The 18,783-nt window shown below is 50.2% G+C and overlaps 1 protein-coding gene across 5 annotated transcripts in view; it reads left to right on the top strand.

The window, feature by feature from the left end:
• The window catches only part of SIK3 (SIK family kinase 3), a 235,806-nt gene that overhangs the window by 201,644 nt on the left and 15,379 nt on the right, over positions 1-18,783 (top strand). For 3 of the 5 annotated variants that reach the window (XM_036919831.2, XM_036919835.2, XM_036919830.2), the window contains 13 exons: positions 3,939-4,057; positions 4,603-4,713; positions 4,951-5,094; positions 5,517-5,594; positions 5,732-5,841; positions 7,136-7,289; positions 7,543-7,698; positions 10,619-10,689; positions 12,907-13,050; positions 16,674-16,824; positions 17,401-17,526; positions 17,789-17,874; positions 18,333-18,442. In XM_036919831.2, coding sequence (XP_036775726.2) covers positions 3,939-4,057; positions 4,603-4,713; positions 4,951-5,094; positions 5,517-5,594; positions 5,732-5,841; positions 7,136-7,289; positions 7,543-7,698; positions 10,619-10,689; positions 12,907-13,050; positions 16,674-16,824; positions 17,401-17,526; positions 17,789-17,874; positions 18,333-18,442 — 1,560 coding nt within the window. The remainder of the gene's footprint in view (positions 1-3,938; positions 4,058-4,602; positions 4,714-4,950; positions 5,095-5,516; positions 5,595-5,731; positions 5,842-7,135; positions 7,290-7,542; positions 7,699-10,618; positions 10,690-12,906; positions 13,051-16,673; positions 16,825-17,400; positions 17,527-17,788; positions 17,875-18,332; positions 18,443-18,783) is intronic. The other 2 variants (XM_036919832.2, XM_036919834.2) reach the window with 2 other exon arrangements.

Raw genomic sequence — 18,783 nt, 5'->3', positions numbered from 1 at the left:
CCTGGAAACTGGCAACAGAACTTATGTCTTTGGGTGAATTCGAAGTTGATTTTAATTCCTCTTCCCCATCCTTCCCCCTGCCCTGGGCTGAATACATTCAGCCTCTTGGAGAAAACTTTATTATCAAGGTCAAAAAAAGAAAAAAGACATTAAAGACCTGGTCTTCTTAGCTGGAATTACATTGGCCATCTCCAATTAATTCCCACTGTAGGCTGCTGCCACTCCACAGTTCTCCAGATGCCCATCAGCATCGCAGGGCCGGGCCTGGGCCTGGGCCACGCATCCTCGGGTCCTTGGGCTGTCAGCGCCCCAGGGTTCACAGGCCCGCAGTGTTTTTTGCACAGAGGCCACTTGGCTTCTTGAGAGAAGTAGATGAAAATCAGCCTCTGAAGGGAGGCAGCCCGCTCCTCTGGCGCACACGGGCAGAGCCGTGTGGTCCTGCAGTGCTCAGGATGCTTCAGTTTCATTTAGTATCAAAGACTCTGCCTCCAGGGAGGCAACAGTGATGGGCCAGTTTTGATATTAAAATACGTTACTTCTTGGCATCTGCAGAAGCTGGTGTTTGGTGCTCTTTGATCTGAGGCCCACTTTAATCCACTCGTTCTAACTGACTGTTGTGCAGTTGTTGGTGTTACTAGGTTTGAGGGCCATTTATTCCCTTTGCACCCTCTTTCCGTATTTCACGTAGAATGGTGCATTCACATCTAGTTTGAATTTAATTTCATGAGCTATATAGGACACTTCAGAAGTATGAGTTGATGAGAATACTCTGCCTTTCTGTGTTTTGTCATATTTTGCCATCTGTGCAGCATATGACAAGTTTTAGGTCTGCTCCTCTGCATGCTGGGACATGTAGGGCAGACAAGGTAACAACTCTTGTCCTTCAGGTGTTGCCGGTGCAGCTAGGAATTCTTTACTCAGGGCCTGGAGGCATCAGGGGAACCTGTGACACGATTTGGAGCTCCTTCAACAGAATGAAATTATGTGCAGTTTTGTGTATATTCTTGTTTGCATTTTTCTAGAGGTTTTTCAAAGCGTCTACACCCAAATAATGGTTAAAAATAACAGAAAAGGTTTCAAGATCCTTAAAGCAGATGTATCTAATCAGGACTTGTTATGATAGTGTTGACTTTATTTCATTTTTTTTTTTAAGGAAATTGCCTTGAAAATTCTGTTTTAAAGCAAACTTGTAACTTAACATCATTCTGTCCTGGCCATCTGATTCAGGATAAGGTGGTTTCCGTTTATGCGCTAAATGCTCTAAGGAACCAAAACAAGACAGAAGAGTGCCACCTAGAGGCCTTAATGGCAACTTCACGACTTTGGAATCAGTCCCAGGCCTTCTGGGTCTTCAGTTTTAGTAACTGTCTAAATTAAGAACCTTTTTTTTCCTCTCAAATAATTTCAGACCACAGAGATGTGTGTTGAAGATGTTTATAATCCATACAGATGCTAGAGTTGTGGAGTCCAGACTTGCTACTCTGGAAACATGATTTTAATAAAAGCTTATTGTTGTAGATGGCACTTAACTCTATTTTAAAGGAATGTATGAACCACAGGTTTTAGGACTCACAATGTATTTAAATATACTCTTACTTGTAAAGCAAGAACGATTTTATGCCTGTTACGAAATGATTTTGATATAGGGACTTTGTTGTATTTTCTTTAAAAGTTAGAATAAATGATAAATGAAGAATAGTTTGTCTTCATTACTCCCAGTATTCCTTACACGATGGTGATGTAGAATGGGGTTTGCCAAATGGTGCAGAAATTGCGTATTGCAGAGTTGAAGTCACTCTGGGAAAATAGGTCAAACAGAATTTATATCCACATGAAAATGTATAAAGGACATACAGGAGCATAGCTCTCAAGTCCCAGCTCTGCCATTACTTGGCAATGTTGAATACATTAACTTCTTCCTTTTTGTATAAATGGGGCTAATAATAGTATATAATTTAGGGTTTTGTTAAGATGAAATAAAGTTGGTAAGCACAGTGCTATGTATATAAAAAGTCTTTCAGAATTAGCAATAATTTACTGTTGTTGTTAACACTGGCCAACTTGATTTTAAGGATAACCTGTGATGAAAGAGAAACAGGCGACTTAAAAACCCATATATTTCAGAGAATTTTATAGTTTTGGAAAGCTTTTTCACAAATACTCTCTCATTTGATTAGAGTTTCAATTACTATTTACATATGCATGTATTTGTAGCTAGTTGTTCAGCTCCCATGAGGTGCAATAACCAACTTTGGTACGGGAGACAGCGGTAAGAGGACACGGTCCTTACCCTGTGGCGGGGGAGTGGGGCAGAGCTGGACAATAGGAGTAAATGGGACAGTTTCACCAAGAAGTCGTCACTGTGAGGAAGGTTAGTGTGATGGAACAGTGCGGCTTAGAGGCCTACTTTAGACTGATGAGGTGGCCAGGGGAGAGCTTTCCAAGGAAGTGACATTTAAGCTCTTGCCTGAGTGGCAAGGAGCCAGCCATGGGAAGGTCCAGGGAGCAGCCCTTCCAGCTAAGGGAAGCTACGGACGGGCAGGCTTATGGGCACGTGTTAATCCTGTGCACGGAGTAGCAAGAATGCCGGTGCAGCTGGAGCTTGGTGAGCCCCAGGGAGCGTGGCAGGAGGTGCGAGCAGAGATGAAGGACAGGCCTTTGGACTTTATTCTGTGGGTTGTGGGAGAGACTGGAGAGTTGTAGGTAAGGTAGCGATCTGCTCAGACTTGTGATTTAGAAATATCCCCTCTGCTTCTCAGTGGAGAGTAGATCGCAACGGAGCAAGAGTGGGAGCAGAAAGGTCAGCTAGAAGGCTTTTGTGTGGTCACAGCAAGAGATGGTGGCTCGGGTGAGGATGCAGAGTTGATGGTTCTGGAGTTTAGACCCTGTCACGGCTCTGTGCAGGCCAGAGGCGGTGTAGCATGTGGCTGAGCACCAGCGGAAGCAGCAGGCTGTCCGGTTTGAAATCTGAGTTAAACCGTATAACCTTAGGCAGGTTTCTTGACTTCTCTGTGCCTGATTTTTACCACCTCTAAAGTGGCGATGATGATGGGACCGTCCACCCAGGACTGCTGTGAAGATTCAGTGAGAGAACAGTAGATGGAAAATGCCCCAGAGAGTGTCTTTTAACATGGCTGTTCTTATCACAGTCACCACCTTCATCACAAGTATTACTAACACATTGTCCTCACTACGCCAGTGTACAAATGAGGAGACCTAGAAATGGAGGGTGGTTTCTCAGTCAGAATATTGGTTTCTTGATTGTGAATCTGCTGCTTTTTCTGCAATATAATATGTAATACGAGCTCCCAGAGACAGCTATTCATTGATCTGAATCTCTTGTAGCTCACCGCCCGGTTGTGTGTACCTGTGAATGTTTGAACAACATTGAGAAAATGATATACAGGGCGAGCTGGGTCCCAGTGTGTGGTAGGAAGGCGCCCTGTGACGGTGCGTCTTGCCCGCACACCTGGGACCATCAGAAACGTAAATTCTGAGTTTTGAAGAGAGCTTTGGACACATAGGCCAAAAGCAGTGATCCAGATATTTCTGGAGGAGGATGGAACTGAATATTTTGAGGACCTTGTGAGAAACCAGGTCCATTTAGAGGACATTCAGTTCTTCATTAATTGTGTTAAATGGGGCCACACTTAATAATAATAAATGAAATATCTGGATTATTCCTAGACTTTTCCTGGTCAGCTTTTTAATGGAGGTATTAACTCGACTCCAGATTTGAATTTCTCTTGTCTCCATTTCTTTCTGCCTCTGTGCAGTGTCTTCTGGAGTAAACAATGACGTAGGTAAGGGTTAAGGAGTCAGAGAGACAAACTAGAAGCAAGGAGCTCGAAAATCTGCTTGCCCGCCTTGCGTCAACTCTGCAGTCCCACGGGGGCCTCCCTGCCCAGGACTGAAGGCCGGCCCTTTGTCTGTTGCAGAGTGTGAGCACTTGATCCGCCACATGCTGGTGTTGGACCCCAACAAGCGCCTGTCCATGGAGCAGATCTGCAAGCACAAGTGGATGAAGCTAGGGGACACGGATCCCACCTTTGACAGAGTGAGCCGGAGTCTTCTGCCTCGGGAGCTCCTCTCAGCCTACCGCTGTCCTTTGCACGAGACTGTAATCAGGCCAGGGCCCGAAAAGGCGGGCCCTGGGGACACACTGTTGTGCAAAACGAACAGAGCAAGGGAGGCGAGCAGGAAGGGATTCCGACCCAGTTGGGAGAACAGTGGTACCGGTTCCCTGCCACTGGTCCCCAAATCATAGCCCCTCCCGGGCCTTTGAGACAGTACAGCCCCCACCCCTGCGGCTCTCTCCCCACGGGGACTCTCCTCCCTTCCTCTGGCCTCGGGCTCAGCTCAGTGGCTCCTGTAGCGCGCCTGTATTTAACCATTCTGGCCACCCAGATGCCCCAGAGAGCTCAGGAAAATGGAAGTCTTGTCTGCTCACAGCTGAGTACCCAGGCTTCCTTGCTTAGGCTTTGCCTGAGGCCAAAATACCCCAAGCTAGGGGGGCACGGAGCAGCTTGTTCATTATCTGTGATATGCCATCTTGACATGGTTAATGGGGGGTTTGATAGCTTGCCTTTTTCAATGTTACAGTTAATAGCTGAATGCCAGCAGCTAAAGGAAGAAAGACAGATGGACCCCCTGAATGAGGAGGTCCTCCTAGCCATGGAGGACATGGGACTGGACAAAGAGCGGACACTACAGGTATCCCCACAGGCAGGCAGAGCAAGTGAGGTGTGGCTCTGCTCCCTCTGTCCTGTTTCCCCACTTTTCTCCTTCCTGGAAATCTGGATCTTTCTGTTTCCTTCCTCTTCTTTCTCTGCGCCTCTCTGGGCCTTGTGGAGAAGGTGCTTTGGTCTTCTGAATGTTACTTTGAAAGGGTTTTGGTCATTGATAGGCCGTTTTAGCAGGACTTTTTACCCCTCCCTTCTCTCTTGATAGTCATTAAGATCAGATGCCTATGATCACTACAGTGCCATCTACAGCCTGCTGTGTGACCGGCATAAGAGACACAAAAGCATACGTGTCGGAGCACCTCCTAGCCTGCCCCGAGCCGTGGCCTTCCAAGCACCAGTCAGCATCCAGGTGGGCCCCAACCCGGTACTGCTGACTCAGGGAAGGAACACGGGCGGGGAGGGCCGGGGGCGGCCACCTCACTGACGCTGAGGCAGGAGGGCTTCCTGTCCCTTCCTCTCTCCCCTGCTTCCTGTGTCAGAGGGTAAGTAAGCAAAGATCCGAACCTTTTTTTGACAGAGAGGATGGAAGGGTATTCCAGTATCAGGATGGACAAAAATACTTGGGTTTTTTTTGTTGTTTTTTTTAAAGAAAAAGTAAACCCTTGGGAGAGACCGTCCTCTCTGAGCAGGGCTTCCTTGTTGCTCCCAAGGGCAGAGGAAGCAGGCCCGGCGGTAGACTCACAGGCCTGAGCCGCCAGGAGTACGCTGGGAGACTGCTGCTTCTCCCCTCGTGGTTCAGGCGTGTGTACGTGTGTGTGTCCTGTTTTCCAGGCCGAGCAGGCTGGCGCCACTGTGAACATCAGCGTCCCCCAGGTGCAGCTGATCAACCCGGAGAACCAGATCGTGGAGGCAAGTAGTGGCCGCTGGGAGGGCTGCCCCTCCTGTCCGCGGCCGGCCTTTCCAGCGCCTTCCTTTTCACTTTCTTTCCCTTGACCTTGCTTCCTTCCCTTCTTATTTCTGATTTGCTTGTGTTTCCCCCACCTCAGCCTGATGGGACAGTGAACCTGGACAGCGACGAGGGCGAGGAGCCCTCCCCGGAGGCGCTGGTCCGCTACCTGTCCATGCGGAGGCACACAGTGGGGGTGGCTGACCCGCGGTGAGTATCTGGCCCGCAGCCCTGATGATACCAAGGCACAGAATGCCCCCCTGCCTTTGAGTTCCCACCGGGGCACATTCTTCCTACTTCATCGTATCTCCCAGTGACCAAGACAGGCTTTTAACCCAGTTCCCGGTCCCTGGTAGATCAGACTGGACTGAAGAATTACAGAGCTGTCCCCAGCGGATGGTGGACCTAAGCCACCACCAGCCCAGTTAATTGGAATACTTTGGTGAAGAGCATGATAGCATCTTTGCCCACAAAGACTGAGGCCTTCTGACCAAAGTCAAAATTTGAGCTTTTCGAGATGTTGTTACATGTTCTAATGCAAGACTCATCTAGGAAGCAAGGACAAATGATATGGTATTATTTATATATGTTAAAAATTTGATTGAGTGAACAAGAATCCAAAACACTCTGAGACAAAGTACCAGTTTCCCAGTGCTTTCCCAAAACAGCCCTTCCGGGGAAATGAATTGAAGGCCAGCTCCATTTTTATTCTATAGCCGAAGACCCATAACATGGAAAGTAGCCTTACTTCTTTTCTGGATATTTCCTTTACTGAGTAGGGAAGAAAAGTTTGTGGCAAAAGTTCTCTTGAGGGTTTACTTAGGGGCAGAGCTAGTTTTCTTATAAATACCTTTTTTCTCTGAGTGATTTCCAAAAAAACCTCTCACGCCCCCTGATTTGCTTGTGTTGTGTTTCTAGTGTTCTCGGCCTGTGATCAAACAGGCAGTGGGGGAACGTTCTGGCTCCAGAGGCCGTGTCAGCTGCACAGGGGTGGAGTCCTGTGTCGCTCTTAGTGGAAAAGTCTCTTACTTTAAGGCGTGCCGTACACCCTCCTGCTGGGGCAGACAGCCCTGCGCGGGCGCCCCTCGTCTGCCCCTTCAGCGCTGGCAGCACGATCACATCCTTTCCCTAGCGGATCAGTCGCTCCCCCGGGCAGCCATTGTTTAGTGGATGGTGTGTGTCCTCCAGAAAGTCGCTCTTCCCCTCCAGGCCTTGAAAACCTGAGCTGGCCCGGAGCCAGCATTTCCTCTTGGCTCAGAGCTGCTGCCTTTACAGGAGTGGTCAGTGTAGAACAGCAACCTCCGGTCCCAAGAGTCCGGTGGCCGAGAGCCAGATTCCACACACTCGGCTTCGACTTGCTTTGGGATCTTAGAAATACAGATTTAGGAGGAAAGTAAAAAAATAAAATGAATTGCCCTGACCTCAGCTTCATCAAGTGTTGGATTGTAAACACTTTTGAGTAAGAATATTAATTAAATGTCTCTGCCGCCCTGTTTCCTATCAGCACGGAAGTCATGGAAGACCTGCAGAAGCTCTTGCCTGGCTTTCCTGGAATCGGCCCGCAGGCGCCATTCCTGCAGGTGGCCCCTAACGTGAACTTCACGCACAACCTGTTGCCCATGCAAACTTTGCAACCACCTGGGCAGCTTGAGTACAAGGTGCCGGCTATGGGGGAGGGCTTGCCCCCAAAGAAACCCATTGGGCTGCCTTTGAGACACTCTGGGGACCATCCCCTGGATTGGAGGGTGTCCTTATAGAGAAGGACGATTTGTCTTGGAAAGCAGCTCGGGTGAGAGGGAAGACCTGTCTGGCCTACCCTGTAGTTAAAGGGTGGCATTTCAGTCGAGAGCACTGCTGCCCCGCCTCCTGCCCCCGCCTCACCAGTCTGCCCTTCCCACTCTCCTCCGACAGGAGCAGTCCCTCTTACAGCCGCCCGCCCTACAGCTGCTGAATGGGATGGGCCCCCTTGGCCGGAGGGCATCGGATGGAGGAGCCAACATCCAGCTACATGCCCAGCAGCTGCTGAAGCGCCCACGGGGACCCTCCCCGCTCGTCACCATGACACCAGTGAGTGGCGGCACAGAGCCCAGCCTCCGCTCTCAGGGTCTTCTGGTAAAGAGGTTGTAGGCGTAGGCTGGGGAATCCAGGTCTCCACCCTGATGTCTGAATTTCCTCTTCTCCAAACTTATCATGCTCAGCATGATCCTGTTTTCTTCAGGCAGGTAGAATTTTCCAGACTTAATTTTTGGCTAGCTGCTTTATGTAACCAATTAATTTCTCCATGGAAGCCTGCTCCTGGAGAGCCCTACCCTCAGTGGCCACTTGCAGACGCCCCCCTTAAGTACAGCCGCAGCCCTGCCGGCGGTATTGAACAGTTTTCTCTGGACTTAATTCACTTCTCACTGAGCCTTCTCTTTGGCAGACCCTGCCGCACGTTTCTGGTCCGGCTTGACTCCTGGATGCGCTGCTTTCACGAGCTCTGGCGCAGTCGGTGCCTCAGTCCCACCGTTTTTATATGATGGTCACATTCAAGGGTTCTTTTCCTCCCCTGGGTTCTGTTTATTTCTGGTTACTTTCTTGTCATAGCTAATTTATGTAGTCCTTCATTTGTCATTCATTCATTCATTCATTCATCTTGTACCATAAGATTGGGCCCTAATTATGCCTGTAGCCCTTACAAGGGGTTTCAGGCTACTGCTTCTCAACAGGCTTCTGGATGAGGACCTTTCCCCCTCTTCAATCCATCATGTTACTTTTGTAAAACAGTGAGTGAGTTACCAGAGAAACATTCTTTAAATGTACAAAATACAAGGCTAAATTTTTTATTCAATTCAACAGACACAATTACCGTTAAATTGTATAAAAGTTTCTAAAAGCTTACTCTCTATTTCTGTACTTACCTTATCACGGATTGGCAACGAACCAGTTTGTGGACCAGCACGGGTCCGTGGGCCACTTTCACAACATACTATCAGGTAAAGGAAAGAATGGCGTTCACAGTTCCCAGGCTCACTGAGCGTCATGCAGGAAGACAGCTCACCGTAGGTGCAGTGTGAGAATAGTGGCGAGGCCCCTCTGTGGTCAAGGGCCAGAGTGTGAATCCAGCGGCTCGGAGGTGGCAGGGCCGCCCAGGGAAGGCAAGGTCAGTGTAGGTTATAAAGCGTTGGGAACCGCTTTATGGGAGGTGGAGCGATTTGCTCTGTCTGCTGTGACTGCTTTTGTCAAGGTCACTAACAGACTTGTGCTTATAAACCCAGTGGGCGTTTTTGATCTTCACCTCTTCGCGCCTCCAGCCATGTCGGTCTCTGCCAGCCGTTCTTCTCCGTGAGGTGCTGTCGCCTTTGGGCGTGTGCAACACCAACTGCGTTCTCCTTGTTTTCCTCTGTCTTCTCCTCTTCGGGGTCCTTTCTGCTTATTCCTTGAAGCTGGTGGAACCCAGACTTTCACCCTGCGCCCTGTCTCCATCTCATTTTACCCCCTCCCTCTGCATGACCGAGCCCACTCCCGCAGTTTCATTCGCCAAGTGAGTCTCCGTCCCCAGCACATTCTGAGCCCTGTGCTTTGGCCTGCGGGCCGCGTGCGCCTCCTGCTGCGGGGTGTGGCTGGTGAGCTCACAAACGCTCAGAAGGTCGTTTCAGTGTGACCCCAGATGAACTCAGGAAACAGACTTGAAGAAACCCATTTGTCCCCCTGGGTGACAGTGCATGGCCCTGTCATTCTCCTGCTTACACAAGCCAGAAAAGTGGATTTTTATCCTGCACGCTTCCCTCTCCTAGTCCCCATCGGGTGGGCTGCACAGGCCTGTGAACTGAGCAGCTGACTTCTGCCCAGCCACGCTGCCTTGCCCTAACGCGAGCCACTGCCACCCTTTGCCGAGACGAGCACAGAGGCCTCCTAACTGGCTTTCCTCGCTTCCAGTCTTGTCTCCTAGTCCCCGCCAGCAGCCCTTTGCAGCTAAAGCAGAAGAGCTTTCTGAAATAGAGGCTTCGTAGTGTCGTGTCCCTGGTCGGAATCCGTCAGTGATTCATCACCGCCCTTCATGAAAGTGACCTTCCTGATGTGAATTCAAGGCCATTTGTAACTAGCCGCAGTGTTCCTCCCTGGCCTCATGTCTAGCCACTTCCTGCTTGCGCCTGTTCATCCCAGCCTTGTACAACTGTAGTAAGGGATCTGGAAACCCTAGAAACACTCAAACAATGGAATTATTCCAAAAGGGGTTTTATAATTACCGTCCATTTCTTAAAATGCTCTTTTGTAATAAGGGGAGTATGATTTTTGCTCTAGTCCCTGAGGCCACCAGGCCGCAAGTGGCTGTCAAGGATGCACGGCCCTCCGGTGCACATGCGGGTGGGAAGGGACACAGCACACACTTGCTGTGGTGGGTCTCCTCTAACTTATGTGTTTTGGGGTATAAAGCTGTTTTAACGCATTGAATTGCAACTGCACAATTACATAGGCCCTCTGACCCCACAGGCCGCCTTTTTCCTGTCAGCCTAGATGCTTCGGGGTCTTGTGACCCCTTTCCCGCCTCACGTGGCTCACTTCTCTCCACCATTCGGATCTCAGGCTAGGTGCCACATCCTCTGGGACGCCTACCTCAGTTCCTGAGCACCCCACCAGCAGACTTGGCCATGCTGCTTTGGGGTGGTCTGCTCACTTGTGTCTGTCCTCTACTAGACTGAAACGAGAGCAAGACTGTATCTGCTAATTCACATTTTATCCTGGAACATAGTAGCATTCAGCTGTTTGTCAGATGAATGAATGAATGAAGAGGAAGCAGAGGAAGAAACCCAAATTAAAATCACCCGAGCAAGGTAAAAGTGGAAGAATAGAAAGGTATCCGAAAGCTTTATCTGACCTGGGCATCCTAGGAAAGGTTTGTAACTAAGGAAATTCACAGAAAGGCCCACCCCAAGTCCAGGTGCTGGAATACGAGAAGCTCCAGAGGAAGCGCCCCCTTGAGCTTTTCCTTCCTGTCTCTCTCCAGGCAGTGCCAGCAGTTACCCCTGTGGACGAGGAGAGCTCGGACGGGGAGCCAGATCAGGAAGCTGTGCAGAGGTAATGTGGCATCTGCCAGTGCTGGCAGAGCGTCCTTGGGCAGGCTCCCCCTGCGACCAGTGAGAGGTGCCCTCTGCCCAAGGAGGTGGTGCAGTGCAGCTGCGACATGCGTGTGGTCTCTGCTCAGGCCAGATGGCATGCTCCTCCCCACACGGAAGTCACAGAAGACTACCCAGAAAATGTCATTTCTGTAAGCGCCATTGGAAGTCCCCTAAGTGACAGCAATAACCATAAGAACTTTGTCTTTCCTCCCTGCTTCCTCCCTTGCCCCCTGCCTGCACATTGCAACTCTGATAGTATTCACAAGGCACAAAGCCTGCTCCTACCTGCCGAGAACTGTTTCCTGAAAAGGAACTGGAGATGTGGGATGACAGTGATCCTAGCTAGTCTGGCCATGGACCTCTGGCATGGACTCTTCCTTCCCAGGAGAATGAATACCTCTTGTGCTGTCTGCTGTGCGCTGCTTACATTCCCTTTTACCAACAAAGACATTGAAAAAAGAATGTGGGATTCGGGCCAGGGACAGATGCAAATATCCGTTGTTTGCAGAACCGTGTTGAGAGATGCCTCCCTCACAGAGAATGGCAGTGACCATCAGGCATGCTGCACTGTTCATTTTACCTCAGTCCCTTAGCCACCGTCCTTAGCCCCATGCATGGCCCCCTGGGGGGGGGTTGTCTTTCTTATTTTCCGGGAAGGGGGGTTTTGACCAGAATCCAGCATGTATTTTCCCAGAAATACAGGTGTTCTTCAAGATTATATGTTTGTTTCCTTGAGGGAAGTTGAAATAAAATCGTTTTCATGGGCTCGTGGGGAAACTTTGGGTGTCTTTATCAAATGGATGTTAAAGCACTAATGGCACACTCTTTGGCAAGATTACATCCCACTAATTATAGTCTGTTCACGGTTTTTAGTTTGAATGGCGAAGTAGTTAAGAATGAAACAAGACCGCTTTTTAAGACCCTTCCTGTTGCTGCCCACCACTTTCCAGCCCTGGTAGCTCTGTATACGAGCTGCTGTTCAGAAAGGAGCTGGGGGCATGTGGAAAGAAGAGTGGCGAGTGGGTGTTGGCCCGTGGACCAGCTCCTACAACTGAGCCAGTGGAAGAAAAATTGTAGTAACTTTTTTTCCCCTCTTGATGCTGTTGTTTCTAGACTTTGCTGATAACAGGATGTATAAAGTTGCAACTGGGCCCTGCTGGTGTCATGAAAAGAAGTTAGGAAACTTCCTGCCTTCCCACCATAATTAAATAGCAATATTTCACTTTGTCTTCTTTGTCTTGGACTTTACTTCCTCCAGTTCACCTTCTTTCTTCTTCAGACCGACATTGGAAGGGTAGAATGCCCGTCCGTGTTGATGTAATCGAAGGAATCAGGCTTCTTTTCTGCAAGGCCCAGGAACAGGGGTGGCGGAGGGGGTCACCTGCTGGATGCAGGGGCCCGATGCCTTAGCAACGATGCGGACTAAGTGGTGGATCTAAAAGCTCTTGAGGATAAAAGTCATCAGCTTGTCAGCTCTTTAGCTTTTGAAACTTGTTTTCTTGCCCTGACGTTTTCTTCCTCTAAAAAAATTCTAGACCTTTCACGTGGTTTCGTTTCTTCATCCTCTAGTGAGTGTTGGTTCCCTGGGGACAACATCAGTTTTTCTTCTCTTGTGATTGCGTTGCCATCATGGGGCACGAGGAAGGGGTGGCTCCGGAACTCTCTTATCCCTGGGTCGAAGGATCTGTTTTCTGGACTTGCCGTGAGGACAGTCCGCAAACCTGGGGGCCGATAGTATCTAGAGACCTCTGTGGAGCCCGTCTGACTCTCTCCTTTGGCTCATCTCTAGGAATAATCCTTAGAGCTCATTTCCTCTGACTTGTATTTTGGAAATTTGGAGAGAAAAGAGGAACAAAATTAACAAGTAGAACATAAATTCTTCTACTGGATGGGATGAAGTAAGGAAAACCAGTCTCTTTGTGAGCTGCATCTGCTTTCTCTGTCCTCTTAATGGCTGGTCTTGGGCCCAGAATCCAGCCCCGTCAGTGGTAAGCCAGCGTTTGCTGGCCCTTTGGGCTGGTCTCACTTCCACGCAGTCAGACATCTGTCTCCACCGAGCCCTTGCCGAGCTCTGGCGCTGTTTCGTCCTGAGCCTGTGGATTAACATCTGTGCTTCTTGCTGAGGACTACTCCTGTCTGTCTTTTTTACTGTGAAATGTGCTCCTGCTTGTTGCAGGTACTTGGCAAATAGGTCCAAAAGACATACACTGGCCATGACCAACCCTACAGCTGAGATCCCACCGGACCTACAGCGGCAGCTAGGACAGCAGCCTTTCCGTCCCCGGGTCTGGCCCCCTCACCTGGTACCTGATCAGCATCGGTGAGTAGCCACATGAGCTATGTGAGCATCTTGGGGCTCGTTGGTCAGGCACCTTCTGGCTGGTCTCTCAGCAACGGCGGATCGCATGAAGGCTTGCAGTAGCAGCCCGAACTTACGTCTTCTCAGCTCCTCACACTAAGCAGTGCACAGGCAATGAGATTCTTCTTTCCCATTACCCTGCAGACATGTTTATTGTCTGCAGCTGATTCTCACGACTCTAGATGTTGACTCATAGGTGAAGTTGAACTTGAAACCTCAGGGAGGTGAAACTCCCGGAAGATCAACTGAGAATAGGATTTGTCGCCATATCAATAGACTTGACCTTTAATAACCCATCACCTTCAAAAGAACGAGCATTTCTCATCATGTTCCCACTGAACGACAAGCTTGGATATGCAGGAAGAGACTTCCCTTGGTGTGGTGGAGCAGACACTGCATGCTCTTGAATGTTGTGCTTGAGAAGCCGTCCTTGCAGTATTCTGATGGCAGAGTCTTTGCTAGGTCTCTCTTACACCCGTAGCTCATTCTCTTGAAGAAACAAGACCAGGTTAACCTTCCTGACCAAGAAAACTTCACAGAATTGAATCTAAGTAAGCCTGGAAGCAGAGGGGAGCGCTTTGCTAGAGTAAGATGCTCGCTTCTGTGAATACCTGAACACCTTGACGACTACACATCTCAGCCGTGTCCATGCGGAAGCTGTTCTCAGGCTTGTGGGCCACACTTTCAGAGCCACTGCCAACTGCTAACACTTATTTTATTTCAGTTTTTTGGGAGGCCAATGAAAAGCAGTCTTACTTGGGAAGGTTGAAAAGCACTCAGATCTTGAGGAAATTAAGTTTATGAGTGTGTCGTGATTCAATCTGGCGACCAGCTCACCCTGGCAAGCTTGACACATGTTTTTATTGTGGCTAGTTGCCTGTTGGGCATCGGTGTAATCAGCAGAGACAGGTGAACTCTGAGCAGACCAAGCCATGATTAGTGCCATGTTGGAACTCCAAAAAAGGGAAGATAAGCCTTTATAAATGACCTTGGGTGACTTAGTTACCCAGTCTGTTAGAAGTAGCAGGGATGACGATCCTCATGGAAAACTCTGGTGGCGCAGAAAGATAGCATTTTTCTAAGGAAGACCGTGCAGGACCTCCATTGTCAGGCTCCCACATCAAAGGTACTTTGAGGGCCTGCCGGAGAGCTGCCGCTGCCTCCCGTACGTTTTCTATGACTTCTCAGTGACTTTGGGCTCTCCTTTTACAGAACGGACCCTTTACTCGTTTATTTCTTTCTTCCCCTCCTCCTTACCTGCCCCCTAATTTGTCGGCTTTTGTCAGGGTCCACTGTTAGGTTAGGTCCTTTGGGTGTCCGTGTTTATCCGTGTTTAATTCTGAGTGTTCCCCAGGAGCACTGCTTGTCAGGCAGACATGACGGTCAGCACGTCCCACAGTCACAGCCTTGATCGCAGGCGCTGCAAGGGGAGGACCACAGTGGCCCCCAGCTCCGTGGTGCGGTCTCACCCTGCCTGCCGTCACTGTCAAAGCCTTACCTGCTGGGGATCTGTCTGCTGTCTGTTTTTATGTGGACACTCTTAGAGCGCTTCAAGGGTTTCTGTGGTCAAGCCAGTCTGAGCTGGAATGAACGCTTGAGGAGTGGCAGATTGTGTAAGGGGGGGCACTTATGCGGGCTCAGCATGGCTCAGTGGGGTTACTCTAAAAACACGGCAACACAGGAGAATGAAGTTAGTCTTCAGGGGGAAAAAAGAAACTTTCCAAGGCCTGAAATTGGGTAGCCTGGATAGATTATCGAGTTCCTTTTATTTCCTGGAGGGAATCATGCAAGAACAGCATGTGTATCTATTTTTCTGAGTATAATAGATAACATGGAGACAGAAGAGGGGTTTGATCAACCTTTTCAATCCTAGAGGTCTGTGATTTAGAACTAAATTTTTTAAAAGCATAATAAAAAAAAAACCATAACATGAGATGGATTTTACTTAGGTGGGGCACCGAGTCCCTGTTTGAAGAGTGTAGTGGGGACATCAGCCTAATATGAGGCTGTCCTGAGTTTGAACATGATTGCTAATAAAAAAACACAGTTGATCCTGTCTGCTTCCAAATGAACAACTGCATCAGGACTGTTCTCTGAAGTCTGTTTACAAGCCCAACTTCTGGAAAAGTCAAGAAACACCAGCTCTGGGAGTTCTACTTTGATGGGAGAGGACGGGTTTTGTGCAGACAGGCTGTATTAACAGTTGAAGAACACAGCTTTCTGAGTCAACCAAAAATGTGTCCATTCCCAGAAAATATTGCAAGGGTAAGAATCAGATTTTAGGAGAAAATAGTATTTGCTTGCTTTAACTCCAAACGGCTGAAGTAGAAACAGAAAGAAGCTTCCATAGTCACTGGTTCTGGAGCGTCTGACAAAATCATTTTGTCTTTTGTGTTACAAAGGCAATTCGTGCTCATTTCATTAGCTTCCTACCATGTCAAGCTTCAGGCAGAGTCTGAAACAGTAGGCATCATGAGAAGAGAGGGGGAGGAGGTCTTTCTCCTGCTGCCAGAACTTTTCTGACCCCTCTGCGCAGTCCTCAGACCCTCCGCATCCCTCCCTGTCTGCATTGTATCTCAACTCGCTTTTTCTAACCTGCTTCCTTAGGCTTGGTTTTGCTTACACCCGCTTCAGAATGAGTAACTGGCCAAGCAGCGTGTCATTTCCCCCACAGTCCAGTGTGATGTCATCTTGCCCTGGACCTGGAACGCTGATCCTTTCCATCAGCTGCTGGAATGCTGCCTTGGCGGTCCTTTATCTGCTTGCCTCAGCCCATGACCATCTCTTTCTGATTAGGAGACAAGTGCAGGTGTTAGCTTCTAACCCTCACGCCGTCTTAGGCGCTCCTTATCAACAGCTGGGCCTTTCTTCCTGTGCGGCACTGTGCTCTGCCTGCGCTGTGGGGTTTGCTAGGTGACCCACATGATGGCTCTTTCAGTAGGAGGCTGGGCGGGTGCTGCTCTCTGAGAAGTTAACTGCCACAGTAAAAAAAAAAAACTTTGCGATGACCAGGTCCGTGCAGGATCTTGAGGCCCGCATTCCTTGAGAACGTGCTGTCTCCGTGTGGGGATCCAAAGTCCCTTTTCTCCCCACTTTAACCCTTCACCCTCCATTTTCTAGCACAGACCACAAAGCTGACTCTAGTTCCCCTCCAGTCACATGGAGGTTATTGCTCATGGAAAACTTTGGGTCAAATGGTGAATTTTAGGTCTCTGAAGGCACTAGGTAGGGACAGGAGTATGAAAGCAAGCATTCGTGTACTGCCTGGCCTGAGGGACACCGAGGAGCTCTTCTCTCTGATCTAGCATATTTGTAAGAACTGGATGTATTTGATCCCGGACCTGTCCGGGCGTGGAGATTAATCAGCTAAAGGTAAGTGGAAATGGAAGATGTGAACCTGGAGCCCTAAAGGGAAGCAGGCTAGGGAGACACCTGGCCTCCGGAGATGGCATGGAAGTGGCGTGGTATCCAGGATGGCACGAGCGGCGGCCATCTGTGTGTGTGCCCAGAACAGCAGTCCCTGGGTGATCATCGGTCAGAAGCCCCAAGTCCTAGCCCCTAACCTTCTCTTCCCGTGTGTTCAGCTCCACCTACAAGGACTCCAACACCCTGCACCTCCCTACGGAGCGTTTCTCCCCTGTGCGCCGGTTCTCAGACGGGGCTGCAAGCATCCAGGCCTTCAAAGCTCACCTGGAAAACATGGGTGCCAGCAGCAGCATCAAGCAGCTGCAGCAGGTAATGGCGGGGGCAGGCGGGGGTCCGGGCGGCAGGGGCACGGGCTCAGACCGGGCTGCCTCCTCACGCTCTTGCGGGACTGCTGGCCATGCACAGCTTTCCCCGCGAAAGGGCTCGGCCTTCCTCCTGTCTCTGTAGCTCATTCGTGAGGCACTTCCGGGCTTGGGTGCCGGGGGGGGAGCTCCAGGAAGGTCCTCCTCCCGTGACACGGGCCTGGGGTGCTGCCGGCAGTGCTCCCGGAGGAAGGAAGGGCAGCTGCAGGCAACTGTGGGGGGATGGTTGCCCTTCTGCCTTCCTGCCCGCCGGGCTTCAATGGCACGGGCTCTGTACAGTGGTACGGGTTTCACACTGGACGTCTGACCGATACACAGGCCATCCGTTGGCCCGTACAGGGCAGGGTGTGAATACAGTTCGCACCCAGACGCCCATAGAGGTGGGTTCGTTGCTCGTCAAGGACCCTGTTCTCCTCTTTGCCTCTTTCTGCCCATGAGACCGGGGTGCAGATCTGCATCTGCCGACATCACTGCATGGGGTGGGCCTGGCTGTACCCCATCTGTGCTGACCGCTTTCCCCTAGGAGTGTGAGCAGCTGCAGAAGATGTACGGGGGGCAGATGGATGAAAGAACCCTGGAGAAGACCCAGCAGCAGCACCTGTTATACCAGCAGGAGCAGCACCACCAGATCCTCCAGCAGCAGATTCAGGTGGGCCTCCACTCTTGGCGCGCTTCAGCTCGTCGGGGGTTCGCTTTCAGGCTGGTTTGCCTGTGAACTTTGGAGGCGATCCCACAGGGCAAAGTGGAGTTGAGTTATGTTGGTGGTTGGCATGTTGGAGTAAAAGTAACCAGGCCGCCCCATGAACGACAGGAGCGTGAACTCCGGCACAGGCGGTCGTGCTCGTTCCTGAGGACGGCTCCGATTCCTCTCCCAGCTCGCTCACTCCGCTCCTTTTCTTACCATGTTCTAGGATTCCATCTGCCCTCCGCAGCCCTCCCCACCTCTTCAGGCTGCGTGCGAGAACCAGCCAGCCCTCCTCACCCACCAGCTCCAGAGGTAACGGATCATTCTGTGACACACCTGAGCCATTGTCTCTACAGCTGGGGGTCCTTGGCCCAGTTCCTCTGCAGAGAGAGTGACTGACTTTAGTATTCATCTTGGAAGAACCTATTTGAAAAGCAGACCAATTTAAATGCCAGCAGACCCCCTGACATCCTGGCTTCCGGGGCCCCTTCATTTTTTCAGCCCCATGAGCAAAGTGATCTGACATCTGATACAGGCCAGACACAGGTCCACAGTGACTCTGCCTCTGTCTGGGAAGTCTGGTAAAACGAGGTACGGGTGGGTTTGAAGCAGACCCCCGTGGGTAGTTGATGTGTGTTTTTCTACCCTGGCAGCTTATCAAAACTAAAAAAATAGTTTCTTCTTGTGTGTATTGTATGGCTAACGCTGACTTCAAGATTATACTGTCATTACAGGAAATTTATATATTTACCTTATTTGTTGCTTTTAAGGTTAAGGATCCAACCTTCAAGCCCACCCCCCAACCACCCCAACAACCATCTCTTCAGACAACCCAGTAATAGTCCTCCGCCCCTGGCAGGTGCCCTGAGCCAGTCTCACGGTGAGTGTGGAAGTTCACACTGGGCCGCAGGGTGCCGTGTGCGGGATGGGCCTCGGTCTGGGTGCAGGGGTTCACGTGGGGCCTCCATCCGGGTGCAGAGGTTCACACTGGGCCGCAGGGTGCCACGTGCAGGACAGGCCTTGGTCTGGGTGCAGAGGGTCACACTGTGCTGCGGGGTGCTGCGTGTGGGACGGACCTCGGTTCTAAATGCACAAGCCATTGATTTGAACTGCAGAATAACCTAAGTACTTGAGGGTGTGGACACTAGAGCCACACTGCCTTGTTCTGAGTTCTGGTTCCACTAACTTCTTAGCTGAGAAACCTCAAGTAAATCGCTTAAC

The sequence above is a fragment of the Manis pentadactyla genome, chromosome 13 (genome assembly GCF_030020395.1).
Source record: "Manis pentadactyla isolate mManPen7 chromosome 13, mManPen7.hap1, whole genome shotgun sequence".
Classification (NCBI taxonomy): Eukaryota; Metazoa; Chordata; class Mammalia; order Pholidota; family Manidae; genus Manis; species Manis pentadactyla.
Note: the sequence above shows the minus strand (reverse complement) of the source record. Positions and strands in the feature narration are given on the sequence as shown.